The sequence below is a fragment of the Terrapene carolina genome, unplaced genomic scaffold (assembly GCF_002925995.2).
Source record: "Terrapene carolina triunguis isolate 2854851 unplaced genomic scaffold, T_m_triunguis-2.0 Scaffold88, whole genome shotgun sequence".
In the NCBI taxonomy this organism is placed as follows: domain Eukaryota; kingdom Metazoa; phylum Chordata; order Testudines; family Emydidae; genus Terrapene; species Terrapene triunguis.
This window is the reverse complement of record NW_020664439.1, coordinates 1,641,780-1,657,230: the sequence shown is the minus strand read 5'-3', so window position 1 is coordinate 1,657,230 and position 15,451 is coordinate 1,641,780. Positions and strand designations below refer to the sequence as shown.

General features: G+C 42.7%; 1 protein-coding gene across 1 annotated transcript in view; it reads left to right on the top strand.

The window, feature by feature from the left end:
• The window catches only part of STAG1 (stromal antigen 1), a 383,395-nt gene that overhangs the window by 242,140 nt on the left and 125,804 nt on the right, over window positions 1-15,451 (top strand). The window contains exon 16 of the mRNA XM_026649889.2: window positions 1,877-1,980. Within this exon, the coding sequence (XP_026505674.1) occupies window positions 1,877-1,980 (104 nt within the window). The remainder of the gene's footprint in view (window positions 1-1,876; window positions 1,981-15,451) is intronic.

Sequence of the window (15,451 nt, the reverse complement as noted above, 5' to 3'; positions counted from 1 at the left end):
TGTACTGGTGCAGAGTTCCAATGGCTTTAGTATTTCAAAGGCTAATGTGTTGTTATTTAAAAGAGTAAAGGTGATGAACAGGTCTGTTACCCTGACATTGATCACAGAAATATGGTACAGCTGCTCTAAAATTCAGCCAGGAAGGCAGGAACAGATCATAAATCCATGTTGAATGGTATTAATTGAAAATGGATCTTGTTAAGCGAACTTGATATCACTGTTTGATGAGACTGCAAGCTTTCTTGGTAAAGGTGCTGGACTATGTTGTACTTGTAAGCAATTTCACTTAGTACTGCAGGACATGCTAATTTTAAAAAACTAGCATTCTACAAAATCAGTGTAGTACATACTAAATTGATTAGAGGCTGGCTAACTGATAGATCATAAAATGTAATTGTTAATGGTGAATTGTTATTGAATATGTGTGTTTCTAGTGGGATCCCACAAGGATTAGTCATTGGCCCAGTGCTATTTAATATTTTTATCCATGGTCAGGAAGAAAATATTAAATGATCCTTGCTAAAGTTTGCAAATGACAAAAATTGGTCAGGGGATGAATACGAGGAGGACAGGTCATTGTTGCAGAGTAATCTGGGTAAGTTGATAAGCTGGGCACAATCAAACAACATTCATTTCAATACAACCAAATGCAAGGCCATATATATGTAGGAACAAAGAATGCAGGCCATACTTACAAGGTAGGGAACAATATAATGAAAAACGGTGACTCTGAAAAGGACTTAGGGGTGACAGTGGCTAACTAAGTGAACCTGAGCTCCCAGTGCAATGCTGTGGCTAAGGAGGCTAATGCAATCCTTGGACATATAAATAGAAATTTCAAGCAGGAGTAGGAAGATTATTTTACCCATGTATGTGGGATTTGTGGTTTCTAGCATCCACACTTTTAAAAGGATGTTGAAAAATTGGAGAGGATTCAGAAAAGGGCCACAAAAATTATTTGAAGGATGGAAAACCTGCAATAGGGTGCGAGACTTAAGGATCTCAGTCTATTTTGCTTGTAAACGAGACAGTTGACTTGATTACAGTCTACAAGTGCCTATATGAGGAGAAGATCTCTGATGGTAGAGGGCGTACTAATCTTGAAGAAAAACACATATCGGAGTACAATGGGTGGATGGTGAAGCTAGATAAAGTCCAAATGGAAATAATTTATGAATTTTATAGTGAGTTTAATTAACCACTGGAACAATCAATTAAGGGAGTGTGGTGGATTTTCCATCACTTAAAGTATTTTAATCAAAGCCAGTTGCTTTTCTAAAAGATTTCTAGCTCAACCAGAACTTATGGGCTTGATGCAGGAACCACTGGATAGAACTCTGTAGCCTATGTTCTGTAGGAGGTCAGAGTAAAAGATCATAATGGTCCCCTCTGACCTTAAAATCTGTTAAACCAGGAATTTCTGATAATGGTGAAATAGATTATTTTGAAAAGCTTATATAATGGTTCTGAATAGATTGTGTCCTAAATTAACATTTAGCCTCAGGGTAGAATTTTCAGAAGTACCTTAGTCCCATTTTCAACATTGACCTTAGGTCCAGATGTTCAAAGGTATTTAGGTGCCTAATTAGAATTTCACAAGCACCCAGGCACCTAACTCCTAATTAAATCAATGGGTGCTTGTTAAAAATCTCATTAGGCTCCTCTATGCATCATTAGGATCCTAAATGCCTTTGAAAATCAGGCCCTAGACCCCTTTTTGAAAATGGGATTACAGCTTCTAAATCACTTAGGTACTCTTCAAAGTTTTACCATTGACTAGTTTACTACATTTTGTGCATGCATTCCATAAAATCACCATGTATATGATTACCTTAATACAGTTGATCAAATCTACTTTCCTTTTCTTTCTCCACAGCAATGTCTGACCGACAAGAGAGTGCTCTGATTGAGCTGATGGTGTGTACAATTCGACAAGCTGCTGAAGCACATCCACCAGTGGGCAGGGGGACTGGCAAGAGAGTGAGTTTTATTGAAATAGATGGTTCAGACCTTTGTATCACTATGAAATGTTTATATGTTATAGGTGTAGATATATTGTAATACTTTTGTCTGTTGAGTTTAGTGTGTGGATGGCTGGGTGATGTTGGTGGCCTGTGATGTGGTGGCCCCTTCTGGCCTTACACTCAATGATTCTGTGATGATACTATATTGATGTACCCTAGAACCATAGTGACAGATCGTTGCAGTTGACAAAAAATGTTATGGGACTTTTGTAACCACCTAATTGTGTTCTGACTTGAATTTTTTTTGGAGAAAAGTAATGGAAATGATAAATCTGAATACGTTTGAATTTTTTAAAGTTCTTTTGCATTCCTAAGTAATTAGGTAGTTGTAAAATTATATCTTGAGAAAAATCACTTTCTTCAGAATTTTACACAAGGCATCTCATTTTTTTGGAATGCTTTTGTTGAAAATGACCGACAATAAATTTTATTAAAATATTTATAGAAAAATAATTCTTTCTTCTCTGGTTTTAAAAAAGCAAAGACAAAATTATTAACTGCTTTACTTAGGTAAGTATTGTCAAATCAGTTTGCAGCAGTACAGCAAATATGACAAAGAGTTCATAAATATTAATTATGTCAATATTCCTCAGCTTCACAGAATAAGATTCAACTGGGGGTCACCAAATGAAATTAATATGTAGCAGGTTTAAAACAAACAAAAGGAAGTATTTCTTCATACAACGTACAGTCAACCTGTGGAACTCTTTGCCAGAGGATGTTGTGAAGGCCAAGACTATAACATAGTTCAAAAAAGAATTAGATAAATTCATGGAGGAGATAGGTCCATCAATGGCTATTAGTCAGGATGGGCAGGGATGGTGTCCCTAGCCTCTGTTTGCCAGAAGCTGGGAATGAGCGGCAGGGAAAGGATCACTTCATGATTACCTGTTCTGTTCATTCCCTCTGGGGCACCTCGCATTGGCCACTGTCAGAATACAGGATACTGGGCTAGATGGACCTTTGGTCTGACCCATTATGGCCGTTCTTATGTTCTTATCACTGTAGACTGTTGTTTAAATAGATCTTACAGTTCCATCAAATATTGCAACAAAATTTAAGCACAGTAAGGATTTCCTAAGGTGATTTCCATCAGCCATAATGGAGTTAGAGAGGAATTTCCCTATTTCACATGGTTTTCCTGTTTAAAATTGGATTTTTTTAAAGAAACTGTTTCTGCCTCTCACAGAATTGATACAAATTGCTCAGTTAGAAAGGAGCATGCAGACTTTCCATTCCCCTACAAATCACCTGTGCTCATCAATAGACACCACTCACAGCCAGTTAACCTTACTTAACTCTGCCCTGGGTTGAAAAGACCACCTCTGTCCCTAAACAACACTCAGTACAAATAACAAGAAAATCAACATGACCAAAGACTGCTCACCTACCTACGGTACTGAGGGAATCCCATAACAAGTGCTCGGTGCCAGCTGCAACAGTACTGAAGCCATCCTCCATAGGTTCCCACTCAGCCCAATCTTTGATACTGTCAGTATCTCAAGAGTTTAGGTACCCTAAGGATCTGATAATACCTTCTGAGCCAGAGTCTCCTCTGTTAACAAGTGCTGCGGATTAGTCAGTTGTCAAGACTCTCTTGATCACCGATCCCGCTATCACCTAGAACACCACATTGCCCTCATCTACTCTGCAAGCTGAACAGCTATGAGTATGTGGAAGAGGACTCATCAGACTCTCAAATTTCAGGGCAGGTTTCCCCTACCTATTCCAGGACACATTGTTCTCCCTCCTATACTGACGTTGTCATAAACATACAGCTAAAGGTAGCATAAAATCCCTCCTTTACTTGTAAGGGGTTAAGAAGCTCAAATACCCTGGTTGGCACCTGACCAAAAGGACCAATAAGGAAAGAAGATACTTTCAAATCGGGAGATGTGGGGGGGAGGGGAAAGGGGTTGTTTGTGTCTCTTTGTTGTGCTCTCTTGGGACAGAGAGAGGGACCAGGCCGGAAAAAAAACCTCTCCTAAAACCCTACCTGAAATAAGCATCTAAGATTACAAAAATTGTAAGTAAAGCAAGGAAATGCATTAGATTATCTTTTGGTTTAGCTTGTGAATTTTCCCTATGCTAAGAGGGAGGTTTATTCCTGCTTTTTGTAACTTTGAAGTTGAGCCTAGAGGGGAATCCTCTGTGTTTTAATTCTTATTACCCTGTAAAATTACCTTCCATTCTGATTTTACAGAGGTGCTTCTTTTACTTTTTTCTTTATAATAAAGTTCTTCTTTTAAGAACCTGATTGTTTTTTGGTGTCCTAAAAACCCAAGGGTCTGGTCTGTGCTCACTTGATTAACCTATTGGTTGGTATATTATACTCAAGCCTCCCCAGGAAAGGGGGTGAAGGGGCTTGGGGGGATATTTTGGGGAAATAGGAACTCCAAGTGGTCCTTTTCCTGAATCTTTGCCTAACTCACTTGGTGGTGGCAGCAATACCGTCCAGGGACAAGGAAGGGATTTGTGCCTTGGGGAAGTTTTTAACCTAAGCTGGTAGAAATAAGCTTAGGGGGTCTTTCATGTGGGTCCCCACATCTGTACCCCAGAGTTCAGAGTGGGGAGGGAACCCTGACATGGTGGCAGCGCGGTGGGATAATTTTGAACCAGAAGCACAGACCTCAGGATTTTAAAAACATTTTTTCTTTTGGCTGATTGAAAACCAGGGAGGTTTTTTTTAAAAGGATACTTTTTTTTTTTTAAGCTGAGAGCAGCTGGAGTTTTTTTTTTCTTTGCCTGGAGGCAGAGGAATTAAGTTACAGCAAGGGAATTAACAAGCTGGTTTTTTTTTTTCCTTTCTTTCTTTCTAGCTCTTGGGTTGGGTTAGGCTAGGCTAAGCATAGGAAGGCTAGGATGACGTAAAGTGAGGTCCAAAAGAAACTAGAATTAGCCAGATTGGAAGCTGAAGAGAGACAGAACGAACATGAAAGACAGATGGCCTTAAAGCGCTTGGAGTTGGAAGCGGAGGAGAGGCAACATGCAAAACGCTTGGATACGGAATTAGAGCTGAAGCGCTTAGATCTGGAAAGGGCTAAACTGAGTCTACCAGATAATCCTGACAATCCTTCTCCGGTTACCGCTCCCCATTCCAAAAAATTCCCCACCTACAAGGTAGGCGATGATACAGAGGCCTTCTTAGAAAATTTCGAAAGGTCCTGCCTTGGGTACAGCATCTCTACAGATCAGTATATGGTGGAGCTGAGGCCACAGCTCAGTGGACCCTTAGCAGAGGTGGCAGCTGAAATGCCTAAGGAAACATGAACAGCTACAAACTTTTTTTTAAAAAGGCCAGAATTACAATGAGGCTAACACCCGAGCATGCCCGTCGGTGGTTCAGAGCCCTAAGGTGGAAACCAGACGTGGCATTTTCCTGACATGCCTACCACATTGTAAAAAAATTGGGATGCCTGGATATCAGGAGCAAGTGTTAAATCTCTTGAAGATCTATCTTTCCTAATGCAAATAGAGCAATTCTTAGGGGGTGTTCCTGAGGAAACAGAAAGGTACATCCTAGATGGGAAGCCCAAAACTATAATCGAGGTGGGGGAGATCGGAACCAAATGGGTGGAGGTGGCAGAAAAGAAAAAAGCTAGTAGCAGTTGGAGCGGATATCAGAAGGGACAACCCGAAACACCACCCTACCACCGGGGGCAGCCCAAGGCCCCACCAACATCCCAAGGAAAACCCCAAACACCTTATCGTCCCACCCCACCAGTCTCCAGCAACCCACCTTGCCCCAGTGACCAGTCAGCTGGGCGATGTTTTAAATGTAACGAGCTGGAGATTGTAGTTCATTACACCAGAATCACACCAAAGTTCCCCAGGCCCAGATGCTTCCCAGATACCCTCAGAGTGAAGGGAAACTGTGAGTGTGGGCGGGAAGAAGGTTATTGCGTGGAGGGACATTGGAGCACAGCTGTCAGCTATCCACCAATCCTTAGTGGACCCCAAATTCATCAACTCAGAGTCCCAAGTGACGATTCAACCCTTCATGTCCAACTCTTTAAACTTGCCTACAGCCAAGATGCCTGTCCAGTACAAGTGTTGGTCAGGAATGTGGACTTTTGCAGTCTATGATGATTATCCCATTCCCATGCTGCTGGGGGAAGACTTGGCCAACCATGTGAAGCTAGCCAAGAGGGTGGGAATGGTCACCCGCAGCCAGACTAAGCAAGCCTCCATGCCTATCCCTGTACCAGAGCCCCAAACTGAGGTGGTAGAACCAGATCCCCTGCCAATGACTGCAACAGCCATAGTGGATCCAGTCCCAGAGATCCAACCAGAACCGGAATGGGCAGAGCAGCCAGCACTGAATCCAGCATTGAATCCCATCTACCACTCCAACGCCAGAGGGCACCACTGAGCCTGCACTGGCAGCAGCAGATAAACCTATGCAAGAGGCTCAGCCGGAACCTGAAATACAACATAGTGCACCAGTGGAGAGCGGGTCACAGTCAACGAAAACAACCCCATCACCTACATCGCTTCCAGAGGGACCAAGCCCAAATCCACAATCCAGTGAGGAACTGATGTCTCCAGCATCAAGGGAACAGTTCCAGGCTGAGCAGGAAGCAGATGAAAGCCTCCAGGGAGCTTGGACGGCGGCACGGCGCAACCCACCAACTCTCAGCTCCCGGTTTGTTGTAGAAAGAGGACTTTTATACAAGAAAACTCTTTCTGGTGGACACCAAGAAGACTGGCCTCCTCAAAGACAGTTGGTAATTCCAACTAAGTACTGGGTAAAGCTCTTGAGCTTAGCCCACGATCATCCTAATGGCTATGCTGGAGTGAACAGGACCAAAGACCGTTTGGGGAAGTCCTTCCACTGGGAGGGAATGGGAAGGATGTTTCTACCTATGTCTTGTGAGGTGTGCCAAAGAGTGGGAAAACCCCAAGACCAGGTCAAAGCCCCTCCCCAGCCATTCCCCATAATTAAGGTTCCATTTCAGCAAGTAGCTGTGGATATGATACCCACATGGCAGGAACACAGATAGCTGCCACAACCTATGCTATTTGGGCCTCCTCAGTGGCCTTGCTGGGATCTGTGGGTGTTCTATCGCCAACCGTTTACATTGCGGTCCTCGCACTACCGGAAGAAACAGAGAAGAGCCCATTCTCCTCTCCCCTCTTTACCATCACCTAGGCCAGAGAGATCTTTAAGGGGCAAGGGTTGATGAGGAGGTGACACTTCTTACTAATATATCCTACTTATCTCCTAATTAAGCTGTCATGTCTTCATCACCTTCTATGGCGGGTGACTTCAGGCAGTTTCAGGCTGTGATGAAGCAGATTGCTGACATGCTGCAGATTCCCTTATAGGAGGTTCAGGAGTCTCACCATAAACTCCAGTATGTTACAAACTTCTACATCTATGAAGATTGCCATTCCAGTCAATGAAGCTCTTATGGAGTCTGTTAAGCGGGTTTGGCTAACCCCTGATACCACACCGCCTACCTATAAGAGAACAGATTCCAGCTAGGGAATCAGAGTTTGTTTTCTCACCCAGCTCCAAATTCCTTAGTAATGGAGGCCATTAATGAATAAGGCAGACAACATAACTAAAAGTCTACCCCATACAGTAAGGATCACAAGAGACTCAAACTTTTTGGTCATAAATCCTACGCTGCAGTTCAGAATAAAAAAAATAAATAAAATAGTGAATCATCAGGTGATCATGGTCAAATACAACTATTTAAATTATAATAGTTTCAATTATTTTATTGCGCATCTGCCAGAAGAACATCTGGACAGTTTAAGTCCATTATATAAGAGGGTCAGTTCTTAGCAGACATTGCTCCAGGCCTCCTTGTTTGCAGCAGATACTGCAGCATGGCCTGTGTCCAGTGGAGTGGTCATAAGAAGAGCATCTTGGCTACAGCTGTTGAGCTTTACAAGAGAGATTCAGAGTACTATCAAAAATCTCCTTTTTGATGGTTACAAGCTCTTTGGGGACTTGACGGATATATCTCTCCACACTTCAAAGGACTCAAGAGCTACACTGCAACCCCTAGGGATTTACCCTCCAGTAAATAAAAGGATATTTATTAGGTCTCAGTTGACACAAAGAGCATGCCCATCCATATTCAACATATTGTAGACCTTCTGAACCTCTGTCCAAGAGACCAAGATACACAAAAAAGAAACCTCTTTTGGCTACAGCTACATCAATCATCTTAGTCATCCATGTCCTCCAAGTGACAGTTTTGATGGCTTGGTCAAGAGTCTGAACCGTCCAACTGACAGGGTCTTACAGCTGCACCATCTTACACCCTTCCATCCTTTTGGATGCCCTCCCATTTTCAGGATGCATGGGAACATATAACATTGAACAAATGTGTTTTGGAAGCCATAACAGCTGATTACATTATCCATTTCAAATCTATCTCTCCTACCCATTCCCCCTCCCCATCCCTCTTCAAGGATTCCTCTCATGATCAGTTGCTAGAGCAAGAGGTGACCTGTCCTCTACATTTAGGAACTATAGAACCAGTTCCTATGGAACACAGGGGATTCTATTCAAAGTACCTCCTGATTCCCAGAAAGAATGAAGGGTGGAGGCTAATTTTAGACCTCAGGTCTCTAAACAAATGTGTAAAGCAACAAAAATTCAGGATGGTGACACTTGCATATATAATTCCTTAGTTAGAAGTAAGAGATTGGTTTGCAACTCTCAACCTAGAAGACTCATTTTAATGTTGCTATTCACCCTTCACTACAGGAGATTTCTTTGTTTTCTAATAAACAATGAGCTCTACAAATACAGGGTGCTCCCTTTTGACCTATCTTCAGCACCAAGGATATTTTCAAACATTCTGGCAGTAGTTTCTGTTTACCTACGTCGTTTGGGTATAATCATTTCCCCACGCCTAGACAATTGGTTGATCAGGGACAGAGCATATCAGGAAGTGTTGACGTCAGTAAAGAGTACTTGTTCCCTGTTTTACAGCTTGGACCTTCAAATTAACCTTGAAAAGTCCTTTTTGACTCCTCTACAGCATTTAGATTTCATAGGAGTTTCCCTGGCTGCACTGACAGGCAGAGCATAGCTACCATCCAGCAGATTTCATGCATTAGCAAATCTCATCTAAAAGATTCTGGGTGGTTCTCAAGTAATAATAAAAGATTGTCTTCAGCTGCTGGGACACAGGTCAGCTTGTGTCTTTGGAGTGTGCAGCATGTCAGATTACACCTCTGAGGTCTACAGGGATGGCTTTGAATGGATTACAAACCAAACAAATGCAGTTTAGGCAGATTAATGTCTGTACTCCAGTGGGTTCCTCACTCACGCATCTGGTGGAAGTACCAAACCAAAACCTGCACAGATGGTCCATTCTTGTAGATTCCCCCTATCATAGTGATATCACATGCTTCATTTTTGGATTGTGGGTAACATCTGGGACCTCACAAGGTTGAGGAAAAATGGACACTACAAGAGCAGCTTCTCTACATTGATCTTTTGGAATTGAGAGCCATCAAAAATGCTTGTCCACACTTTCTACTGCTAATCAAATCAAAGTCTGTAAGGATAATGACAGAAACAAGGCATGCATGTATTATAGCAACCATTAGGACGGTGCACATTCCCCATCTCTCTGGGCTGAAGTGATAAAACTCTGAAGTTGGTGCATAGCTAACCACATATTCATTTCAGCTTCTTGCCTCCCAGGTATTGAGAACGCTATCGCAGATGACCTCAGCAGACATTTCTTTCAAAGTTACAAATGGGAACTGAACTTCTGAGTCCTCCACAAGATATTCTCAGCCAGGAGGGTACTCTGTTTGCCATGGCAGCCAACGCAAAATGTATCAGTCTGACAGTCCATATCCCTATGTCCACACCTTTTTCAAGACTATGATAAATTTTGTACAAACTACGCATTGTAAGGTATCATCTGAAAACTCCTGATTTGCTGACCATTATTGTCCTGGTCAAATATGTATGGCAACAGCGTATGTAAAGTTATAAGATTCTACTGTATGCTATTAAGACATATTCCAAATCTGGGGAAGCAGCCACAAACCAGTTCCTCGGAGACAAAAGGCAAACTGATGCCTCAAGTAGTGTCAACAAAATGAACTATCGTCTGTTTAAGCAGCCATTCTTTGGCAAGAAAAAGGATGTGAGCAAGAAATTTACAAAGAAACAGCTGAAGGTTCCTGTCCCCACAGACTTTGTCTCCTAAACCCCAGCTGGAGATGATTCTCAAAGGAGAGGAAAAAGTATAAAGAATGAAGAACAGACGCCCCAAATCATTTCTCCCTTCATCTCTACTCACGACATTGATAACACTTGAAGGACAAAGGAAGCATCATTGGATTGGGGAAGGATCCTGGCAGAAAGGAATTCAGCCAGTAAGACTGCAAGAACATGTAGTGAGAGAGACTTTTGCTTTGAATTCACTTAGCTTGTTAAGTTAGGTATTAGTTGCGTTTCACCTTTTATTTCTTTGTAACCAATTCTGACTTTTATGCCTCATTACTTGTAATCACTTAAAATCTACCCTTCTCCAGCTAATAAACTTGTTTTATTGTTTTATCTAAACCAGTGTGCTTGGACAGAAGTGTTTGAGAAAAATCCATAAAATGGCGGACTTTATATGAGCTTGTATTGTCCAGGAGAGGGCTGTGGAGTACCAGATAGACATTTCTGGGGAAAGTTTGGGACGGAGTGTTGCCTTGCAGTGTAATTCAGGAGTGACTGGCCATAGCACTCGTACAGTGTATCTGGAAATAATTTACATGCTGGAGGCTGTGTGTGGGCAGATCAGGAGTGGTTGTTCTCACAGTAAAGCAGTGTAAAAGGCACCCCAGGTTGGAGAATTCAGAGGATACAGCTGTTCAACAGCCCAGATTGTACCCTGGAGAATGTCACAATTAGGTAGTGCTCCATGTGATACAAAACATTCTATTCATCTCATGGATGAAAGGACTTTTATACGTGTATCCATTGACACTGTTACCGTTAAAGGTTCTCAACAAGATGAAACAAGATCGAGCTAGAGTCATATTGATTGAACCAATGTGGCCCAGACGGGTCTGGTATCCCTACTTGATCAGACTAATTTCTTGCCTTTCCTGGAGGCTTACAATCAGTCCTTGCCCACTGACCCAAGATCCTGGTTGAACACTTCACTCCAACCTGCAGATTCTGAGGTACCAAGCATGGCTCCTTGATGGTTCTTGGCAATAGAGGTATCCTGTTTGTCAGAGGTGCAACATGTTTTATTAAATAGTAGTAGAAAAGAATCTACAAGAAATACTTGCATCCCAGAAATGGAAACGATATTATCTTTGGTGTAACCATCATCAGATTTTGGCTACTCACTCTCCTTTTCCCAGGGTATTGGATTACCTATTGGAACTGAAAAATCGGGGCTTTCTGTGAATTCCATTAAGGTTTACTTAGCAGCAGTAAAAGCTTTTCACATACCCATAGGAGGTTTTTCACTCTTCACTCATCCAACTACAGCAAGATTCCTAAGAGGTGGAGCAAAAAGTATGTGATCATGTGATTTAACGCTATCATAATTCAGATGTACAAGAGAGCCAAATTCAGGTTGCCATGCTGCCTGAATGTGGGGGAGGAGCAGTGTCTCTCAGGCTCACAGCCAACGGAGACAGACAGTAGCAGACAGAAGATTAGCTGCACTTGTCTACTCTGGTATGCTCCCTCACCGAGGTTGCAATGAGGTGTGTAAACCTTGCTCCAGGCAGGAAGGAGTTAAGTTGTTGCTCTGGGCTTAGGGTGACCATATGTCCCGTTTTGGCCGGGACAGTCCCTTTTTTAAGCCCTGTCCCAGCTGTCCTGACTTTTTTTCCAAAAGGAGGCATTTGTCCCATTTGCTGTTGCTCACTTGATCAGTTGGAAAGAGCAAACAGGACAAATGCCCACTGTTGTCAAACAAGTTGTGTGTGGTGTGGAGGGGGTAAGCAGAGATGCCAGATCCTCATGGGGGAGGCAGGGCTGTGGGGGAAGCAGTGTTCCAGCATGTATGGGGGACCCCTTATTGCGCAGGGGGGGCCTTCGGTTCTAGCGACCGGGCAACAGCCTGGCGCGCAGTGGGGGGTGACAGGATTACAGCAACGGGCGATAGCAAGGGGTGCCCTTGGGCGAGCAGCTGGGGTGTCCTGTTTTCTCTTTGGGAAATATGATCACCCTGTCTGGGCTGGAGAGACCCGATCCATTCCACACCTGCAAGTCATATCGAGAGTGGAGGAGGAGCTAAAGAGGAGGGGAAGCTCAGCTTCACAGAGGATAACTCTGGGAGCAGAGCACTGAGCTTCCCAGCTCACAGGGAGAGGCCTGGCAGCAAGTAGAGCCTGTTCCCTTGCCTAAAAGAAAACCCCAAGTCCCATAAGGTGAAGGGGGCTGAATCATATTCTTTATGCTGGTCACCCAGCAGACTATGAACTGGATTGCACCCCATCCAAGGCCCCTCTGAAGGAAGAGAGGCTAGAGGCCCAACTGGGACTGACTTGAAATTCCTTTTCCTTCGTTTATTTTCCTGCTTTATTTTTTGTTGGTTGTGTTCCCAGAAGGGGTGAGCATCCAGAGAGACTCAGCTGGAGGGTTGAGTCTTTGTCCCCTTCAGAATGATTCCACTTGAGTGACTGGACCTGGAGTCAGTATAGAACCCCATTAACACCTCAAGGGGGCACTGTTGAAACACCAAAACCCTGACAGAGGTCCATAAATTAGCCTGACAGAGCAGGAGGAGGAGACCGCCTTGTAAGACCCAGGGTCTGAGTCCTTTCCCAAGTGATGTAAGCAGAGAGCCCAATGAGCAGCTTCTGCCAGTACAGACTCAGAATACTGGACTTGTGATGCAGTTACCATGTTTATCCATGGGCAGCTGTTCAGAATTTTAACTTCTTAACTGGAGAATTGTCCCTGTGAGTGCCAGTGGGCATGGTGAACCCCATAGAATGTTCCACACGTGGGACTGGAAGGAACCTCCTGCGTCATCCATTCCAGTCCCCTACTGTCATCGGTAATACAATCTTATCATAAACTTATCAAGATCTATCTTAAAACTAGTTAGGTTGTTTTCTCCACTACTCCTGTTGGAAAGCTGTGTCCAGTTCTGATGCCGACAATTCAAGAAGAATTTTGATAAATAGAGGGTTCAAAGAAGATCCATGAGAATAATTAAAGGATTAGAAAACATGACTTATAGTGATAGATTCAAGGAGCTCAGTTTGTTTACTTTAACAAAGAAACAATTAAAGGGTGACTATAAGCACCTACATGGGGTCTTTAAGCACCTACATGGGGAACAAATATTTAATATCGGGTTCTTCTGTCTAGCATAGAAAGGTCTAGTATGATCCAATGCCTGGAAGTTAAACTAGACAAATTCAGCCTGGAAGTAAAGTGTAATTTTTTTTAACAGTGAGAGTAATTAACCATTTGAACAATTTACCAAGGGTCCTTGTGGATTCTCCATCACAGGATTTATAAATCAGGATTAGATGTTTTTCTAAAATATATGATCTAGGGATTATTTTAGGGAAGTTCTATGGTCTGTGTTATAGAGGAAGTCAGACTAGATGATCACAATAATCCCTTCTGGCCTTGGAATCTATGAATCTGAATCTGTGAACCTCACTCTTCCGATGGTTAGAAATTTTCTAATTTCCAGCCTAAATTTGGACTGACTGTGTATGAGAATAATAATTAAAATTTTAAACTAAACTTTATCAAACTTTGTCCTGTGCACTAGATCACAGTATGGATTACTTCGTAACACAGGTATGAACTTTTGAAAATAAGAGTGGAAAACCAACTGTTGTGACTCTTAACACTGTGAATCTGGTTCTCTGTGCATTTTTGAAAAAATAATTAAAACATTTTCAAACAGTATCTGGTATTTCAGATAACTAAGCCAATGGAAAATAAGTTCTAGATTCAATGCTTAACTTGCTCATATTTTTCCAGCTTCTTTGTCCTGCTTCACCTCAGTGCAAAGTGGCCAGAGTCTGTTAGTGAATATGGCCATAAAAGTTACCTTAAAAAAATGAGATTGATACTTCATATCTGGCACTCATTGTCCATGTCACATGGTTGCATTCTGTTTGGGTTTCTTTTTCAACATTCAGATATGAAATTTTAATAATAATAAAAAAAGAGAAATTCTCAGACTTAAGTTAAGATGAAGTTGCGGATGAGAGAATAGATCGTTAATTTGAGGGTAAGACACATTACATGCATGCTGTAATTATCTCAAAACGAGCATTTCAAAACCAGGAATTTCAGAGTAAAGGTCAAATTTAAAATAAATCCAAACATATGATACCATTTGAGGGCTGAGATAAGGTTGTTTTTATGCCATGACTGTGCATTTCCATGCCCTGAAGTGTTTGTTTGAAGGAGCGCTTACTTCATCTGTTACCTAATGCAGTTGTGCCTCAGCTTCCCTCCACTGCTAAAGTACTTTGGCCCTTCAGCCAAACAAAAAATCCTCCTCTTCCAGGATAAAGTATCCTTCGCCACATGGTCACAGGCTCAGTAGTCTCTGCCCGCCCTGGGCTAACCAGACCTTTTCCCTTCAGTTAGTGTGATCAGATTACATGAACAAAATATCAGGACACATGGGGGGGCAGGTCTGGAGTGCCACCGAAGCGCAGAAAAAAAAAAAAAAAAAAAAGCCCTGAGCCAGAATATTGGGACAAATGGCGTCCCGACCATACATCCGTCGGGACGTGGGACAAACGACTGAATATTGGGATGGTCCCGATTTTATCGGGATGTCTGGTCACCCTACCAGGGCCTTCACTGTGACTCACTGGGCCCTCAAGACTGCCATTCACCAAGTTGCTGGGGGCTGGCTACCATGGCCCACAGAACAGTGGGGGCAAAAGACGTATCTGGCTCCAAGACTAAGCTTGATAAGTTTATGGATGGTATAATGGGATAGCCTAATTTTGGCAATTAATTGGTGTTTGACTATTAGCGGTAAATATGCCCAATGGCCTTTGATGGGATGTTAGATGGGGTGGATCTGAGTGACTACAGAGAATTCTTTCCGGGTGTCTGGCTGGTGAGTCTTGCCCACATGCTCAGGGTTTAGCTGATTGCCATATTTGTGGTCGGGAAGGACTATTCCTCCAGGGCAGATTGGCAGAGGCCTTCAGGGTTTTTCGCCTTCCTCTGCAGCGTGGGGCACGGGTCACTTGCTGGAAGATTCTCTGCACCTTGAAGTCTTTGAACCATGATTTGAGGACTTTAATGGCTCAGCCATAGGTTTGATACAGGAGGGGGTGAGTGAGATTCTGTGGCCTGTGTTGTGCAGGAGGTCAGACTAGATCAGGGGTCAGCAACCTTTCAGAAGTGGTGTGCCGAGTCTTCATTTATTCACTCTAATTTAAGGTTTCGTGTGCCAGTAATAAATTTTAACATTTTTAGAAGGTCTCTTTCT